At 42.5% G+C, this 19,544-nt stretch overlaps 1 protein-coding gene across 11 annotated transcripts in view; it reads right to left on the bottom strand.

Moving 5' to 3' along the window:
• PIEZO2 (piezo type mechanosensitive ion channel component 2) overlaps positions 1-19,544 on the bottom strand; it is a 465,650-nt gene that overhangs the window by 8,985 nt on the left and 437,121 nt on the right. For 10 of the 11 annotated variants that reach the window (XM_050767526.1, XM_050767528.1, XM_050767531.1 and 7 more), the window contains 10 exons: positions 17,720-17,902; positions 14,385-14,637; positions 13,244-13,376; positions 11,881-12,028; positions 11,563-11,777; positions 6,631-6,789; positions 5,075-5,222; positions 2,844-3,032; positions 2,394-2,486; positions 953-1,125 (listed from right to left, as the gene is read on the bottom strand). In XM_050767526.1, coding sequence (XP_050623483.1) covers positions 953-1,125; positions 2,394-2,486; positions 2,844-3,032; positions 5,075-5,222; positions 6,631-6,789; positions 11,563-11,777; positions 11,881-12,028; positions 13,244-13,376; positions 14,385-14,637; positions 17,720-17,902 — 1,694 coding nt within the window. The remainder of the gene's footprint in view (positions 1-952; positions 1,126-2,393; positions 2,487-2,843; positions 3,033-5,074; positions 5,223-6,630; positions 6,790-11,562; positions 11,778-11,880; positions 12,029-13,243; positions 13,377-14,384; positions 14,638-17,719; positions 17,903-19,544) is intronic. The other variant, XM_050767530.1, reaches the window with a different exon arrangement.

The following is a 19,544-nucleotide window of genomic DNA, read 5'->3' as shown; positions in this document are numbered from 1 at the left end:
ATTTCTTTATCATTAAGACCAAACTTCAGCCTTTCGTGGAAGTTGTAAAATTCACCCAGACTGTTTCATTTTGTAAATCATCACCTTGCCTCTCTTCTCTCTACCTCTCTTTCTTGCTCACAGAACTCACTGCCAGCCTCTGTTTAAAATCTAAAGTTATTATCTAGAATAATCCAACATTAAAATATGAAATTTATTTGGATTTCAGTTTAAAAGGAGCAGGATATTGATTTTTTGGAGATTTATAGTTACATTCAAATTTTTTTTTGCATTGAAAAAAGTTTAGATTTTCTAAAAGCCACATATTAATTTAAATCAACTTTCAAATCACTTGATGCTCTGCCTTCATTTCTTAGTGTTTATGTGAAAGCACGTGGTCAGTTCTCACTGCATTAGAGCTAGGCTTTCTGTCTCCAGTGGGCATCGTTCACTTCCTTTTCCACGGAAGATTATGGACAGTGAAATGTAAGATGCATGAGGAAAATCTAAGTGGAGAGGCTCCCTGTGGTAGATTTATAATAGTGATGTAAGTGATGCATGAGGGAGGTGTTCAGAGTAATACTCTTTTGCATTATAGTAAGAAACATTTGAAATTTAAGTGTTGTTTCACCAATTGTACATTAAGGTAATAAAATACAATGGATTTTTAAATGCAAAAATAAACAACAACAACAACAAACCCCAAAACCAAAAAACTAAAGTTAGCTAAAAACAACAAAAAAGGAAAACTAAGAAGTTCTTAGTCTGGTTAGTGATTCCTAGGCAAGTCATTATTTAATAAACAAAAATGTTAGCTTTGGCATTGAAGGTAAGTTCCCAAGGCTGTAATGACAAAGTAAGATCCACATTAATCTAAAGTTTCCATTCTTCCATCCCACCACACCCTCCATCCCCCAACTCCATGTTTAGACTGGGGGAAGGGATAAATTATGCATGGAAATACAGTAACTACCTCTGAATACTCCATGAAAAAACAACAGAGAAGCTACTATTGGGGTCCAGGAGTTCGTGTATCATTTTCTGCTTACTGGGTGGGCTGATGGTCCACAAAGAATTTGAGTTTCCTTCCAGTTCTGCTACTGTTATGTCTTCTTTTTCATAATTTTCCAGAAATTGCATAGCACCCTGTATGTGCACAAATGCACATGCATAAATAGATTATATGCATCATGCTGTATAAATAAAGCAGTTACTCTTCCTTTTAACCGGCAGTATGGAAAAGGTTTCTCCCTTTGAAGGGAATATTTTTATAATGGATGGTCTTGAGTGTTCCATCATACTAATTTGGCTTCCTTACCCACAGGTATGGGCAGTTTCCAGTTACATTACCCAATCCCAGCAGTTGCTACCATCAATACAGCTGTGGAATCATTCCAGTTAAACGATAAAGGAAAAACAGATAATTTAGTGTCATTTTTCCTTTCCATTAAAAAGGAAATTTATCACCTATCGGGGAATGTCCCTCTCACGAGAGAGACCAAACTTAATCTGCTCAGGACATCCCAACCCTCTCTGAAGAACTGCTCATTGTTCCAGATTAGTGTTGACCGTGTGCATTATAGGTGACAATTTACAGAAGAGAGAAGCATCTCCTTCCTATTCACTCTCTTCAATAAAAAAAACTATTTGTAAGACAAATTTTAATGATGAGGATTATGTTATATTATTAAAAGTGTGGAATATAGACAAGAGAATAACATCAGCCATCATCCTGCTACCAGAACATCATCATTGTTTTAAGTTTTAGGGGATGTATTTCTTATTTTTTGTAATTTAAAAAATAATAGCCTTTTTAAAATTTATGTTTTAGCTTGAGAAATTGTCATGTCATTTATAGTCTCTGTAATGAATTTTTTAATTACAAAATAAGTTGCTTAGAAAATCTGGACAACATGGCACGTAAATAAAATGGAAAGTAGAAGCTCTTTCTCCCATTATGACCACTCTAGGGTATGCAGTGCTAATCGAATTCATTTAATACATCTGCCTTAATTTCCTCAACCAGCTCCTGTTTGCTGAGCCGCAAATTGCCTCCAGTTCTGCTAATACAGAGAATGTACTCATAAGCCAGTGCCTAGATAGAGCTTTCTCATATTTTGAATTACTTCTTAGGACAGATTCCCAGAGTAGGCCTACTAGTCAAGAGATGAATATATACCACAGTTTAAAAAGTTGAACAATTTTAAAAATAGATCAATATTTAAATGTTTATTACCACTCATGACATAGACATAACTTCTTAGATTATCAAAGTGAATATGCTGTATGTAACTGATCAACCCTGAAAAGTCCTTCTTCCCATCACCTCAGGCATGGAAAAGCATTAAATGACAACGAGTGAGCTCCCTTAGATGAGAGGTCTTCATAGAAATCTACTATAGGGATTTACTTACGGTGTCCCTAGAAAAAGCTTGTATAAATTTATTAAAGTTCTGCTGGTCCATAACTTTTAACTGGCTTTGTTGGGCACTCATTGTGAAAATAGGCTGGAAAACAAAGAGAACAGTGTTGTCAATATTCCCCAGCTCTTCTCTCCATCCTGAGTCAAAAGAAAAACATTTATGTAGGATATTAGCCCATTTATGTAGGATATGTTTATCCCATGAAAAATGGCATCCGAGATCTCTTTTTGGAGGGATTATTCCCGTGCTCAAGACCAGAGGGGAACTAGTCTCTCAATGTCTTCGGCACCTCATTTCATACATCACGTGTTTGCTGAGCAGTCAGAATACAGATAGGACAGCGGGGTCGGCAGCTCATAACTAAATACCCTACAGGCATCTATCATAAAGGAGTGTGGCGTGGGGCAAGGCTCTGGTAGGCGGGGTATGCACAGAGATCACCTGATACCCTCCCAGGGTAATTGTGACGGAGACGTCCAGGGGCTGGTTGATGACCCCAGCCACAGATTTGATCAAAGACATGAAGAGAAGAGGAAACCAGACGATGCAGATGAGCAGGACGATGATCATTCCTCCCATGCCATACTTCACCACTTTCTTCTTCTTCTGGCCCCGCGGCTGAGGGTATCTCTGCAACAGAGTTCAGACAAGGCTCAGGCTCAGGTGCTTTCCCGCAGGCAGCGGGATTAGGGAAAGGCGAGTGCTCTTATTGCGGTGCTGGGAACATGGATTTGGCCCTGAATCTTCTCTGTTTGCTCTGAAATGGGGATAGCAACCTTGTCCCAATCTCAAAACGAAGTTAGGTAGTGATGTGAAGCTGTCCTGAGGTCGCTCCAGCACCCCCTGGTGGTTCCACAGGGGCCAACAGGACTTGAGCGGCCTTCTCCCTTCAAGACTGTGGGTGGGTGTTGCTGGTGATGAACTTATGGACCAAGGGATCAAGTATCCGGCCGAATGAACCTTCTGGTTTTAAGGGATTATGCGAGAGAAAGATACTTTACTTTCAATTCCTGAATATTTAAAATCTGTGCCTTTCAATTGACCCTTCCCTGCCCTTGGAGGGTGGAAAACCATGATTTTTAATTTAATTAATGATACGTGTTCTTAAAGACAATGCTGTTCGAGTCCTAAAGTAAGATTTGTATGGGACAGGCGCAGTGGCTCATGCCTGTAATCCCAGCACTTTGGGAGGCTGAGGTGGCGGATCACGAGGTCAGGAGATGGAGACCATCCTGGCTAACATGGTGAAACCCTGTCTCTACTAAAAACACAAAAAACTAGCTGGGAGTGGTGGCGGGTGCCTATAGTCCCAGCTACTCAGGAGGCTGAGACAGGAGAATGGTGTGAATCCGGGAGGCGGAGCTTGCAGTGAGCTGAGATGGCACCACTGCACTTCAGCCTGGGTGACAGAGCAAGACTCTGTCTCAAAAAAAAAAAAAAAAAAAAAAAAAAAGATTTGTATGATGAGAAAAGCCCCCTCTGGGCGCTGGCTTCAGGGAATGGGGAGGGGCAGGTGCGTGCTGCAGGCGCTCACTCTCCTACAGGAGCCCGTGCACTGGTAAGGCTGGGGGCGCTTCTGTTTGCTTTAACAGAGATTCATGAAGGACCCACTAAGCCCCCTGCTTAGAGACTATGGACAAGGGGAAGTTGGAGCTGTGCTGTCTGGCATTGAAGCTGTTCCTGTTCTACATGTGTGTTCTTACTTCAGTGTTGCTGCTCCATGACCTCTGTCCTTTCAGCGTTACCCCTCAGGCCAAGCTACATGCAGAACATGGGGTCAACCCCACTCCCCGACGTGGCAGTGTGATTTATCTTCAGGAGGGTTCCATTCATTTTAGCAGATTAAGATAAGGAAAAATAATCTACCATTTACCCATAGGCACTAGCCGCAGATTACAAACCAGGAGAGAGGCCTGGGAGTCAGTACAGGACATGACTACAGTAGCTTTTACAACCCATAAACACAGAGACCACAGTACAACAGTCCCCATCACTGTAACGCTGAAATTCCCAGGGAAAGCTGTAGAACACACCAGGAATCACACAGAGGAGCCTTTTTCGAGGAGGGTATTTTGAGATGAGAGAGAAAGACATTTCATGCCACCCCAGCTAATGTTTGTTGGGTATTTCTATTGCTCTTATGCAACTGACTCTTCTTTCATATATTAAACTTTTGAGAAGTGCAATAAATAATAGTAATCTAGACATATTTAAACCTTAATATTCAACCTAGCAGAATAAGCAGATATTTGCACTTCAATTTTCTTTGCACAAAGAGGTTAAATTGTCCATCCCTCTTCAAAAAGTGAGTCAGAAGTAAGCATGAGTCCAAGCCACCACCAGCCCCACTTTTCTCTACAACATCACATTCTTTTCTGCTCCTAAAGGAGCCATTTAAGAGTTTTTGGGATATATCAAGCAATATACCGTTTTTAACAAATAACTACAATACAATGTCTCCAAAAGAAGAAACATCTGGATGCTATTGATGACTATGGCGGCAGTAAGTCTAAAATTCCCAACTCTAGTTGGCTGGAAATCACTGGGACATTTATAGGTTGAGATAGTTTTGCCTCATGCCTTCATTGTGAGCAGAAGCTCACATTCATCTTAAAACCAGCCTGTATCTAAGAGAAGTAGACAGGAATAAGGCACACCTCCTGGTTTCTTACCTTCTCCGACTCCCGCCAACACTTTAGGATGAATATGTGGGCATAGATGTCCTCCACACAGATCCAGCTGGACAGGCTCAAGGTTGTGTCTGTCCACACCCAGTCCATCACTGCCCTCAGCTCAGTCAAAAAGGGCACGAGGCGAAACCTGGCAGGAAACACATCTCATCAGAGACATTCGTAGGTGGCCCCCACCACCCTGCTCACCCGGGAGCTCAAGCAGTTCCTTACTGCTTTAACCTCATGACTCAGAAAAAGTTCTCCTGGTGACCCTTCCAGTAAAACCCAACTTGGAACACAACTTCTTTTCATTATAAGTGGAATCTATGGATTTGTATTTTTTCATTCTTTTCCCTTTCTCTGATTATCATAACCAACTGGGATCTCACTTTTAAATATGTGTGAAGGTGACTCAGCTTCTTTCCTATTTATTTGTTCATGTTATGAGACTCTTGGCTATGGGGTGCTGAGTGACTGTGGCTCTGCTGCTGGATGAGTGAAGCAGGGGTGGTGCACCTGGTAGGTTAAAGATGAGGGCAAACGGATGGAGGCAGAGGGAGGAGGAGAGGTTGTGGGGAGCCAGGGTGTGAGGCCCCTCAGCCGCAGGACTTGCTGAAGTACCAAGTTGATGGTCTTGGCTCAGCCTCTGTGGTTCAGTTGTGTTCAGAAGGGATTGGCCTGGGCTCCTCCAGGCTCTGAAGAATTTTCCTTGTCTCTTGACTGATACAGAATGTCTCCCAGCCTGGAGAACCTGGGTTCTCCCAGGGCCCTCACAGCAGTGTGGATCGACCCTCAGCAATTCTCCCCTAGGCTGCCTCAGCCCTGTCACGTGAATATAAACCCAATCCCCGGAAGAGACATCAGGCCCAGTCACAGGCTAGCACTGTATGAAACACGACCCTTCGGCGCTTCACAGCAGCTGAGGGCACTCAACACCTCTTCTGTCTGGGGCTGAGGAGAAGCCAGCAGTGCCACGGACTGCCTCACTTTTTACGCTGTGGTTTAGTTTGCGAGAGAACAGAGGGGAGATGCTACCGCTGAACTTGTCACATAAAACAGCACATGTGCTTTGAGTAGTTAACTTACTACATGAGCACACAGGTCATGGCATTCAGGTTGGTGTTTGCCAGAAAGAATGCCCCTCTTCAATGGAGGAACTTACTGCACACAAAAAATTCTAAGGATAATTTGAAATTCCCAAGGTATTTGGAATAGTCCAGGCTCCAAATATTGTGTTCTGTTGTGCCCAGAAGCATATAAATACTTACAGATCATGTATCCCTAGTTTTCATTCTCAAATATTAACACAGTAATTGTGCAGGATCCTAACCCATGTGGATGAATGTAGAACAGCACCCGGACAGGCTTGTGGCAATTAAACATAGAAAGGTGTTTCAAGAGGCATCCATGTTCCTTTGCCAGCATTGTAAGAGTTCCACAATGATTCCCACTGCTGAATTCGTCCTCTCCCCCTTCCCTCTCAGGTGGGAAACAAAATGCCTTTCCACTGCTATTCTTCCCCCATCAGTGACTGTGACAATGCAGAGCGTCCCTACCCTTGGAATAAGAAGAGGTTGACGTAATTGTAGCTCTTGGTGAGGAAGTTTCCCAGGACTCGCGTTGGGTAGCCGCAACGGATCTGGTAAGCAGACAACCCGAAGTAAACACACTTCACGAAGTACCAAAGCTGGGCAACCAGGTTCTGGCTGAATTTCCTAAAATGTAAAAGTACAGAAAGTGAAGAAATGAAATACTCGTCTGAAACAAAAGGATGGCAGTGTTGAATTCAAACAACAACAACAGGCCAACAGAATTTCCCCTTCATCGCTCAAACTCAATTCTAATAAACTGTCTACACATAGTGGATCACTTCAAAGGCAAAAGGTGGGATTAAAAAATTCGATAATTAAAGCGATTTCCTGTGAATGGTGCCTTCAATCTGTCTTATACCATTGTTTAGGCCATAATTAAAATAAATTATTAAGCGAATTTACTGACAACAATTTTCTCACTATGTAGATGACGCAGCTACCATAGTCCAAATTAGGCTCCAGAAAGAAAAAAATCTATATACATTATATATGAGATATATTAAAAATACATATAAACACACACACACACATATATATAGACAGAGAGAGAAAGAAAGAGAGAGAGAGGATCTATAATTTGGAGTATGTAGGAGAAAGAATTCTGATAGGTGGACTCTCAATTTCTTTTTATTACACATTATAAAAATAGGTAATGGATTAAAAACTCTGGAAACCCCTGGATTTGGTTCCAGTTCTGTCTGTATGTTATGGGGTATGTTTTCCAAGCCATCATTTCTCAAGACATCAGCGTCTTCATTTGACAATTCTTCCTAGTTCTGCAAATCTATAACTCCATGACCTAACCTTTATTTATTTTTAAAGATTTCATCAACAGTACAGATGGTAGTCTTTTCTCCAGGTGAATAGTGAAGTATTGAATAGTTAAAGACTGCTAGCACAAGCTTGAAAAAAAAATAGTAGAAGTAAATTTCACACTAGAAAAAACAATTTAGAATATAATTTCAAAGAATGATGCGCTATAGGACCACTTTAAACTTTGGATAAATGTAGCATTCTCCAAATGTCTTAAATATGGTCAGTACAAATTTTAAAAAGGAAATAAAAAGAAAACTTTTAACTTGGTGAGAGTTTGGTATAATCTTCTCTGTCCTTAAAATTAAGATCCATACTTGAAGGTTTTGATACAAGCAGCATATTTCTCTTTGTGCCATATTTTGGATTTGTCCCGTCCCTCTCTCTCTCCCTCCGTCCCTCTCTCCCTCCCTTCTTTCTTTCTCTCTTTTTCCTTCCTTCCTTCCTCTTCCTCCCTCCCTCCCTCCCTCCCTTCCTTCTTTCCTTCTCTTTCTCTCTCTCTTGCCCACACCCCCATGGAGATACCTAATGGTTCCAGCACCATTTGCATTTGTTGAAAAGACTGTTCTATCTTCACTGGATGGCCTCTGCACCTTCCCTACATCAGCTGAATTGGGACTGTGGGTCTCCTACTTCTGGACTCTGTTCTGTTCCACTGTTCTGTTCGTCTGAATCTTAAGGCTACATCTCACTGCTTGATCGTTACAGCTTTATAATAATGCTTGAGGTCAGGAAGAATAAGTGCTCCAATACTGTTCTTTTTCAAAGTTATTTCAGTTCTTCGAGATCTTCTGCAATTCCATATGAATTTTTATCAGCTTACCAAATTCTACCAAAAAATCTCGCTGGAATTTTGATGTGCACTGCGGTCAATCTATAGATCAATTTGGGGAGAAATTGCATCTCCCAAAATTCATGAGAAATTCACAAGTATTTTGATGCATGAACTTAAGTCTTCTTGATTTATTTAGGCCTTCTTTAATTTCTCTCAGCCATGCCTTTTATATTTTCATTGTAAAAATCTTGTACATGTTTTATCATATTTATCGCTAAATACGATAGTTTTTCATATTTTCAGTGGTATTGTAAATGATATTCTTAAAAATTCAAATTATTGAGCATTTATTGCTTGCATATAAAAATACAATTGAGTTTTGTATGTTTGTTTTGTATCTGCAACCTTCCAAAGTTCATTTATAACTTCTGACAGCCTTACTGTAGATTCCACCGGATTTTCTATATAGACTGTCATATCTGCTGCATGATTTTACTTCTCACTTTCCAATCTGGATTTTGTGTGTGTGTGTGTGTGTGTGTCTGAGTCTCACTCTGTCACCCAGGCTGGAGTGCAGCGGTGCGATCTCAGCTCACTGCAACTTCTGCCTCCAGGGTTCAAGCGATTCTCCTGCCTCAGCCTCCTGAGTAGCTGGGTAGCAGGGACTATAGGTGCGCAACACCACATATGGCTTTTTTTTTTTTCTTTTTTTGTAGAGATGGGGTTTCACCATATTGGCCAGGCTGGTTTGGTCTCTAACTCCTGACCTTGTGATCCTCCTGGCCCAGCCTCCCAAATGCTGGGATTACAGGCTTGAGTCACCGTGCCCAACCCAATCTGGATGTCTTTTATTTTTACTTATTTTGCTGGCCTGGGATTAGGATCTAGTATCACCATTCACTGGCTGAATGACTTTGGGGAGATCACTTTTCTTTCTGGGGTGTATCTATCTTAATCTGCAAAATTAGATAATAGGCTTGGAAGGCGTTTTAAGATGTCTTTCTTCTCTGAAATTAACAGTTTCTGTGAGTGTTGGTGAAGAAAGCCGACATGATGTTGTTAAACATCAGAAAAAGTATTTAAGTTCATCATTCAGATACTTCAGGTGTTGAATTTGGTTTATTTCTCTGATTTAAGAGGGGCAGATATAATTAAATATTTGTACTGAAAAATATATTTTATGTATTCTATTTTAAATACCAACAAATAATATTCACAAAACTCTCCTGAAAAAAATTATAATATTTGTACAAGCAGTGGCCTTCATCTGAATTATTATTACAGCCTGGGCTATATTTAATCTCCCAATATATGGTGTGGAATGGAGAACTTATTGGGCTATTGTGTATCCTCTGGGTAACAATCCTTTATTTATTTACTTCTACTGTAGACTCAGGAAAAAGTATCCCAATTCTACTTTCCTTTAAAAATATCTGCATTGTCACCATTTATTATTATAAAGCAATAATTCTTATACTGAAATCGAAAGGGCAGAACCTATATACTCAGACAAAAGCAGCCATTAGGCTCTGGCTACTGTTAGAAACAATTTGGATTTTCTTAATAGAAATTACACTTGAACTGGTTTATTTATAAGCCACATACGTAAAATCCATTTTTTTCATTACTTTCTATTCATACTTCCCAAATGATATCAGGCTGCCTGTTTGATAATGTTATTCATAAGACTTGGCTACAAATGACTCGGAGGTGTGATCAAAAGATCAAATTTACTGTTAAGCATGAAGACTTTTCAGAGATACTTGAGGATGTTTAAAATAGTACATCATTGACTGGGCACAGTGGCTCATGCCTGCAATCCTAGCACTTTGGGAGGCCCAGACAGGAGGACTGCTTGAGGCCAGGCTTTTGAGACCATCCTGGGTAACATAGTGAGACCTCATCTCTACAAAAAATGAAAATAAAAAATAGTCAGGAGTGGTGATGTGCACCTGTATCCCCAGCTGGTCTGGAGGCTGAGGCGGGAGGATTGCTTGAGCCCAGGAGTTCAAGGTTGCAATGAGCTATGATCATGTCACTGCCCTCTAGCCTGGGAGACAGAGTGAGATTTTGTCCCTAAAAACAATAAAACAAAAAACAAAAAACAAACAGCTAGCATGTCGTAATCTGGGAGCGCAGTTCCAGAGGAGACTTTCAGAGCCACAGCAGATGACAGCAGCTTCACTGGATTAGGTACGTGGGTCCCCAGGCCAGTGACGAAGAGTTGTAGTTTGCTTGTGTACATAAAATCAGATATGCTTGTTAAAAATTTCTATTCCTACTACATCATATGGACAGGGCCACATTCACCTTCTGCGGAGCCTTTTCTTTCGTAGCCTGACAGAGCAGACACTTCCCATTTACAAAACTCCACTGTGTTTTTCTTTGCCGACCTGAGCGGATCGTTTGTTCACGCATGAGCACCAACAGTCATAAGCACTGTTTCGCCTGGAGGCGTGGGGTGGGAGACGGTCTATAGAGAAGTGTCATCTGAACAGCGATCTGGAGCGTAAGGAGGAAGTAGACTTTGGGTTGGAGGCTGGGGAGGAGGCTCAGAGGGAGCAGAGCTTGGAGATGCCAGGCACACCGGGGAACTGTAGGTCAACACCCTTTCCTTAGGGTTCTAGGAGAGGGAAGCACAGTGGCCACTTTGAAGGATCTTACCAGCCCTTTCCTGACAGCTTCTGGCCGCCCTGAGCAGCAGCACTAGTTGTATTAACAGCAGCAGAGTCCAGCAGGATGGGTCCGCCTGCTTCTCTTACCATGAGCTGAGACACTGCTAGGTGCTTTCAAACCCCGCTGCAGTTAACCCCCACCAGTCTCCTATGCGGAGACTCTATCATCTGCTCCCCATCCCGCTCCCTCTATCTCTTCTTCTATCCATTAAGCAGCCTCCATTTGTTCATCTATTTCTTGCACGACTTAGTCTCGTGCCCTCTCTCCCTCTCAAAAATGCCCCCAAGACCACACTCCACTTTACCTCCACCTCTGCTAAGGTGGAGACAGAAACACAGTACAAAGACCCTAGGTTTGCTCTGGTCATAAAGGCTGTCACCTTTCTTATTTATAGAAACCTTATTTCTACAAATGTGGATAAAATCTAATTAAAATATTTTTGAGGAATCAGTTCACACTTTGGATTTGCATTGACTGTTGACCCAAACCTTTAGCTTTTGCTACCCGTAGCGCTGCTGTGCCAAGGCTCTGCCTGTGGCGGGCAGTTCTGCTGTGCAATGCACGTGAGTATCACCTCAGGAAACACAGTTGCACGGAGGTGGGCTGGTGCCTGCGGCTTCTGAAAACCTTACCTCTCAGTCACACCGGGTAAGATGAAGAACATCCAGAAGTGAATTCCGAACACAAGAATGACCTGGAAGATGACCTTTCCCAGTACCGTCTTCCTGAGGTACAGGGCTCGGTCCACCACCATGGTTCCAAACTGAATGAGGACCATCACCAAAAACGGCCCTGGGACCTGGTCCTCCGACAGTGAAGAGGTGATGTCTGCAGCTGCTGAGTGTTTCTGGGGAAGAGACAACAAGTTCATGCCCGAGAGAGGCAATTCACGGGAAGGAACGCCATCGCTGTGGGTCAGGGCGGGTGCTGTGGCCTCTCCCCCAACCTACCCCAAAGGCCCAAAAGCCGAAGACAATGATGATGAAGTCCACAGTGTCAGCCAGGAACATGAGCACATACACGTCAGTCACGGCGCTATAGTCCGGGTGGATGAGGTTGTAAAAGAACTGTTTGATGGGCACGTAGATCTGCAGCGTCCTGCAAGATGGAGACCCCCCCCCCCCCCCCAACCCGCTTGTTTCAGGAAGGGCAGGATGGCAGAAATGACCAGACACTGCCATGGTGCCATTCCTCCGCATTCTCCTTTCCAGTCAGGTCCCACCTTCCTCTCTCTGCCTCAGGACAGTCCCGCTGTGGACGGCTCCTGTTCTAACGGAGAGTGTATACACGTTTACTGCCAAGATAGATACTGCAGCCCTCTCTGCTGATGGCACCACAACCCTCTCCTCTTGCTTGAAGGATAATAGAACGGTATGATGCCCTGGGAACGAGGTGTTGGGTTTGTAGCCTGATTCAATTGCTCACTACCTGCAAGAACCATGAGCATGCCGTGCAACCTCTGTGTTTAGTTTTCTCATCCGTAAAACTGGAGTGATAAGAAGACCTGATGCCTAGGGCCAAGGTGGGAAGTAAAGGAGGGAATGCAGGAGGGTGCTCACACTTGGAGTGCTTGGTCCACGTGTGTCCGAATGTGCGATGTCCCTGCTCCTCCTGTTTTAGGGCCTCTGTCCATCATGGCTCCCACATACTGCCCTGGCCTTTTATCTGTGCCTTGTTCTGTGCCTCAGTGCGGTGCCCTGCTGGCTCTTGCTCCTCTGTCTAGCCTTTGCCCTATCTTTGCTCTGGGACCTGCCTTCAGTTCAATGCCACGTTCGGGTGCCACTGGCTCTCCTGCTCTCAGAGTCTCTGTTCAGGGCTCCACTCCCAGCTGGCAGTCCCAGTCCCATGCACCACTTCCATCCCCAGCAGGGGGAGGGACCTGTGTCATTTGCTGGGGAACAGGTGTATGGCCACGGACAAAGCATTTCCCCACCGTGCCCTTCTGTCCCCTTCTCAGGGTAAGAGTGCAGCTCTAAGGCCCTTCCAGCATTGACACTGTAGTCCTCTCAGTCTGGCTGGACTTCCCCACGATCATGCCTAAGAGTACAATCCATGAGCCCTTGAAATGACCCATTTTCTCTGTTTGAATAGAAAAAGCATGTGCATAAATGCAATGGATATAAAATGAATCACGCTTACGGAAAAATGATTTTTAAAAACTAGACAAAAAGGGGTAATTTCATTCTGCCTTATACAGGTAACATTTGTGACACGAGAAGTTACTTCTCTGCTCTTTGCCCCTGGTTTATAGGAAATAATAAAGCCCAAAACCGTAAAATAAAGCTCACATTCCAAATGTTCTCATGGACTCACTTCTTTATGGTAAAGGCCTTTGCTTTGATTAAATGTTCTTGAAGCTTTTCCATATAAAGTTCCCTTTTGCTTTTTTGCTTAATACTCAAAACGCTGCTTCCTTTCTGACTGCTGTTTCGGGTGCTTGTGCTGCCTAGAAATAAAAAGAGATCAAAGATGGATGGTGAAGCCCGGGGTTTGTTCTCCTAAATATCCCAGAAGCAGCCCTCAGAGCCCACACGGTGGAGGGACAGCTCGGCACTGTTTGGGAGGATGAGTATGCACGGATGCATTTATGAATGATTACTGAGCCCTTTGGGATCTGTCCTCTCAACTCTGCTCCCATTGTAGGCCTGTGGGGTTTAACACCCCGTGGCGGCTCTTTCCTGGATTGTTACGCAATCTTTGTTTCAGAAGTAAATAAACTGGAAGGATAGTTTTTATTGTGCTAACTGGGGTACTAGGATGCAGGTGCTCCAGACAGGATGCCCCATGTCTGTTTTCCTATCCTAGTTTCTCTAATTATAAAATGAACATGACATAATCTGCCAGTATCTGCCTCAAAATCAGGTTCTGAAGATGACTATACACCACTGCATGGAAAGCTTCAGACAGGAGCCCCGTAAATACAAAAGCTTCAGACACGAGCCCCATAGATACAAAAGCTTAGTGATTCCAAGAGGGGCAGCTGTGAGGCGTATCTACTTTCTGATCATACTTGTTGTTTAGGAAAAAATTAATTATTAGACTAGGAAATAACCGTAGTTTGGCTAAAAGTTCTCATCAATTACATCTAAATATGTTTAAAAAATACAGTGTGATTGACAGCACTCTGGACATGCCCTGCAAATTTTTCGCATGTAACAAAAATTATCATGAGCCTGGCGTTTATCAGGTACAAGGCAGTGTGCCGGCCATTTTTCACAATTATCTGAAACCTCTGTCCTGAGATACAATAAGGTGTTTTGGGTAATGGGGTGACACAGCTGAGGCAGGATTTGAACTCGAGTTTCTCTGATTTCGAAGCCCTTTTCTTTTCACATAACAACGTCTGTCTCTTCATAGCACCCAGTACACTCCCTTGCCCCAGACCCACAGGCACGAGAAAAACGAGGCCACCTGGGGCCTAACTGCAGCCTAGATACATTGTGTTGACAGCTACCTCTTTGGGATCTGTTTGAAGAAAAGCTGGATCTCTGGGATGGCTCGGAGTTGCTGCTGGAGCGCTTCCTCCGGACAGCTGTCTGCTGCTCCGGGAAGGTCACATGCACTGACTCCACGGACGCGGCCAGGTTGATGGACTTGAGAGAATCCGAGGAGTCCCTCCTGCCATGACCGAGGGAGAGCTCATCATCTGATTCCTCCTTGTCCATGCCACTTTCAGTCATGTCATCTTCATCCCACAAGCCGTGGCACTGAGAAAGCAGGGACAGGGACAAATGAGGCTACTATTTCAGGTGGAACCCTTGGTATTCTGTCTTACAAAATCTCATCCAACAAACTGTCCTTCAAGATTAGAAAAACAGGTGACAGGGTTTGGCTGTGTCCCCAGATCTCACCTTGAATTCCCACGTGTTGCGGGAGAGACCCGGTGGGAGGTAACTGAATCATGGGGGCAGGTCTTTCGCACGCTGTTCTCATGGGAGTGAATAAGTCTCATGAGATCTGATGGTTATAAAAAGGGGAGTTTCCCTGAACAAGCACTCCTCTCTTCGCCTGCCACAATCCAAGTAAGATGTGACTTGCTCCTCCTTGCCTTCTGCCATGATTGTGAGGCCTCCCCAGCCATGTGGAACTGTAAGTCCATTAAACCTCTTTCTTTTGTGAATTGCCCAGTCTCAGGTATGTCTTTATCAGCAGCATGAAAATGGACTAATACACAAGAAAAGAAAGCTTGTCTAGAGCTTTATGAGGGTCCCAGTAGGGAAGAGATGTGTGGGTGTAGACAATAAGATTTTAGCTGATAATTAAGGTGGAGACAGATAGCTTTTGGCAGACGGACTAAGGATGAAATTACAGTGACTTGACTTATTGGACGGAAAGTCACCCTGATGACCTTGCTGCTGTCGGACGGAGCTCTCCCCTGAGCTTTTTGTCTGGCCATGCATGTGCTCCCCAAGACATTGCCTAGTCCTCTCTCTGACTCATACGTGGAGGACAAGAGCTCCAGGCCAATTTGTCAGAAATCAGTTGGTCAAAACCAACTCCGAGAATGATCAATGCACCAGTCACTCAATTGATAGATGATTCTTTTTTTTTTTTTTAAGATGGAGTCTTGCTCTGTCGCCCAGGCTAGAATGCAGTGGCGCGTTCTCGGCTCACTGCAAGCTGCACCTCCCGGGTTCACGCCATTCTCCCACCTCGGCCTCCCAAGTAGCTGGAACTGCAGGCGCCCGCCACCTCACCCAGCTAATTTTTTGTATTTTTTTAGTAGAGACGGGGTTTCACCATGTTAGCCAGGATGGTCTCGATCTCCTGACCTCGTGATCTGCCAGTCTTGGCCTCCCAAAGTGCTGGGATTACAGATGTGAGCCACCACGCCCGGCCTGACGGATGATTCTTAAATATTTATTTGTAAATGTGTTATTCTTAAACATATTCAATGAATATATTCTTATAAACCTAACATTTTAGCTTTTCATAATGGGATTTTTCAGTTTATATCGATTTCTTTCCAATTATTTTAAGAGTTGTTTCCTCTTTGGCCAACATTCATATATTTAGATTATTTCACAACTTTCTCGTAGTATATTTACTTGTTTGCCAATTCTTCTAATTATTTATCAAATATACAGCAATTCGTATTAAATAGGATGGTTTCAAGCACTTTTGAAATTTCTGCAGCTTTAATTGTTTGGTTTTCGTGGCAACATTATATGAAAGATTTATTTTTTCAAAAGCTATGGGGTACCTTGTCTTCTTAAGAAAAGATTTATCATTCTAAAAAGTATTTTTATATCTTTAATTAAAATTTTAACATAATGCCATTACCTCAAATCTCATATACATTCAGATATTTGAAATTTTCAGAAAAAGAGTAAGAACATCAATAAGAAACACCAAGATTTTATATGTTTTAAATATAAAATTGCAGCAGTTAAGCCATTTGAACATTGATGAAAAGATAGTAAAAGTGCCTAAAGAGTTATAATAATTTTAAATGATACAAAAGAATGCAAAGGTTGCAAGAGAATTCTGAAGTGATCAAAATTACACCATCAAGTATTAAATACCGAAATTTAAAAAATGAATTTCTAAGACTGAAAAAACAAGGTTAATACATTTATTCATATGTTCATAATAAAAGTCAGTATACTAAATAAATTCAAGTAATTAACATATCCATCAAAAGAACGGTGGCTAACTGGTTTCCTTAGATACATAGCTTTAAAAAACCTGCCACACCCCAACGACCCAGCTAAGGTTCCCTCCAAACTGAGGTCTTGGGTACTTTGCAAAGTGATGGAAGCTAGAGTGAGGAGGTTGACCAGAGTACACTCAGATGAAACCGAGTTTGAAATAGCTCACTGAGCTAGGGCAGAAGAAGTTAAACACACTGTTACATATCTATGTGTGCATGTATGTATATGTACGTGTATGTATTAACTTATGCCAAGCCTTGTTCTAAAAAGGATTCTAGGGACTAAGAAAGATACTCCTGGATAAAAGGAATTTACAATATTTTATATAAGACACAAGGTTAAGGTGAGAGAAGGAAAGTAAGGTTGTAACAAGAGGTACATTCATACATAAAATGTATGCTATGCAATAATTTCTGTTTATTAGAATTAAGTGGCATATTTACAGGTTTAGTTTATAGTTCACAGCATGTGAGAAGGAAAAACACACGAAGTTGCTCAGAAGGACAGGAGTCCCTGAGGCTGAGGCAGGGCCATGCTGTATAAAGGTCCTCGTCCAGCAGGATCATGAGTGGCCTCCTCCACAATAAGCAGGAGAAAGCACAGCTCTGGGTTTCAGTGGGCAAGTTAATATGTGGTCTCTCACCAACAGCTAATGGTTTCATGACAAGAAACTACCCAATGAAAGCAATTCTGCTAGAAGGAGGGAGGCTGAAGCTGGGATGGAGATGAGACAATATGATCCACGCACATTGTGGCTCTCCGATGCTCCGGCTTAAACCGGAGGCAGAATTTAGTGTATCTGGCCTTAGGATACTGCACATCATTCAAGCAATGTTCCACAAAGTGGATTCATGATTATGCATTTAACCTAGGTTGGAAACATGGGGAAATATTCTCCCAGATTTATTGTAAGTTCTGTTATTGAGTACCACAAGTGTTGGAAAAAATGTCCACTAAATGAATGTAACTTTTTCCTTTTCTCTTTTAAAACAAACAAACAAACAAAAAAACATATGAGTAGATGCCAAGCACCAGCCCCTCAGCCCCATCACCAATCCTGATGTCCAGGACACCTAGGACGATTACGGGGACTGCAACGGCCTACTTGAACGGATTAATTGTTAACATGCAGTACCTTCAAAATTGATCGATGAAAGAACAGAGCCAGGAGCTGGATGAGGTCATAAAGGACATAACCTTCCTTCTTCTCCACTCCTATGATGTTTGGGGGGTGGTACGGTTTATCTTTGTTCACCTCCGCGTTCTTATTCCAGGGAAAGAACCCAAATTGGAAGAAATACTTGACTACAATTGCCACCTACACACAGATGACAGAAATTTAAAAAATTACTCCTTCTTTTAGGAACAGATATACCCGTATATTGGAAAGAGCAATACGACAATTAAGAAAGAGACCCGCATTTCACAGTTTTGATGGTAGGAAAGCACATAGTTATGTGGAACAGTAAAGTATCATTCTCGCAGACTCTTGACTTCACAACAGAAGCAGTGCCTGGCTGTCACAGTGCCTTCCACTGTAGGTCTAGCAAGGCCAGTCGGACGCCTCAGGCCACTGCTTTGATTGGTCATTTCCTCTTCTTTTGAGGTGTTGGCATTTATACTGATTTAATTAGATATTGATGTAATTACACAGCTATTAAATATGTTATTTAGGGAAACCTGAACAGAACATATTCGTATCTTTCTAGTTTCTGTACTTCTTTAATTTGCAATCTATCACATGGTTAGATGTATGTAGTTTTCACTTTCCTCATCATATCTGTGTGCCACGTTAGTCTGGGAGCCACCAAAAAACAGAAATGCATATTTGCTTTCTATTCATCTTTGTATTCTGGTGTGTAGCAGGGTTCTTGGTTTCTGACATGTGGTTTGTATTATGGAGCAAATCAACATTAAGAATTTCCCGCTTACTTCAGTCCTCAGTGCAATGTGACAAGAAAAGGGAGAGCCTCAACTTAACTTATATAGAAATATTTTATTTTATATTTTTTAGAGATGAGGTCTCAATCTGTTGCTCATGGTGGAGTGCAGTGGCACAATCATAGCTCACTGCAACCTCAAACTCCTGGGTGCAATCCTCCCACCTCTGCCTCCCAAGTAGCTTGGACTACAGGTGTTTGTACACCATTCCTGCCTAATGTTTTTTATTTTTTTGTAGAAATGGGGTCTTGCTATGTTGCCCAGGCTTGTCTTGAACTCCTGGCCTCAACTATCCTCCTGCCTTGGCCTCTTGAAGTGCTGGGACTAGAGCCAGAAATATTTTATTTTTAAGGTGAAAGCTATACAAGAGTCTCTTGTTCACTTTTCCACATTCTTGGTACTTCCTCTTACTTCAGCCCTAGGTAAGAAAGGGAATCTGATAAATGTACCCACATTGTTACAGACTGGCACCCATTCTCTAAACGGGCAGTCATTTACATCCTGAAGTGATGTTACTCTTTATTTTCCTTATGGAAGTAAGATGCATGCTATCAATACTTTAAACCAAATACTTTTGAGATGCTTTACCGTATAGCTTTGTTTTAATTTTGCTACTGAATTACTTATAACCTACAAAACTTCTAGGCCTTGGGTGTGCATCCAGCATGAGCACTGTCATTTAAGAAGTAATTACAGCACTGCTGAAAGTGAAAACTTTTCCTTGCAAGTCAGGGAAGAAAATCCGTCTCTTCGCAAACCTGAGAACACAAAGCACCATGGTTGTCCAGGCACCAAGAATATCGAGCTTTTTTGTTGTTTAAGTCCCTGTATGGTTTTCAGGGGCATTCGTGATCCTGTCTATGTTGAACAGGTCAGGACAGAAAGCAGGAACATAAGAGTGAGCAGAAGGCTCCTCATACCCCACATGGGATGAAAACAGGCTGGCATCCACCCTTCAGACGCTAAGTGGGTGCTTATACGATTTTGCGACACATGGATATTTACTTTTGCGTTTAAAA

This window comes from Macaca thibetana, chromosome 18 (assembly GCF_024542745.1).
Source record: "Macaca thibetana thibetana isolate TM-01 chromosome 18, ASM2454274v1, whole genome shotgun sequence".
NCBI lineage: Eukaryota > Metazoa > Chordata > Mammalia > Primates > Cercopithecidae > Macaca > Macaca thibetana.
The sequence above is the reverse complement of the archived record's forward strand: the minus strand, read 5'-3'. Positions and strand labels throughout refer to the sequence as shown.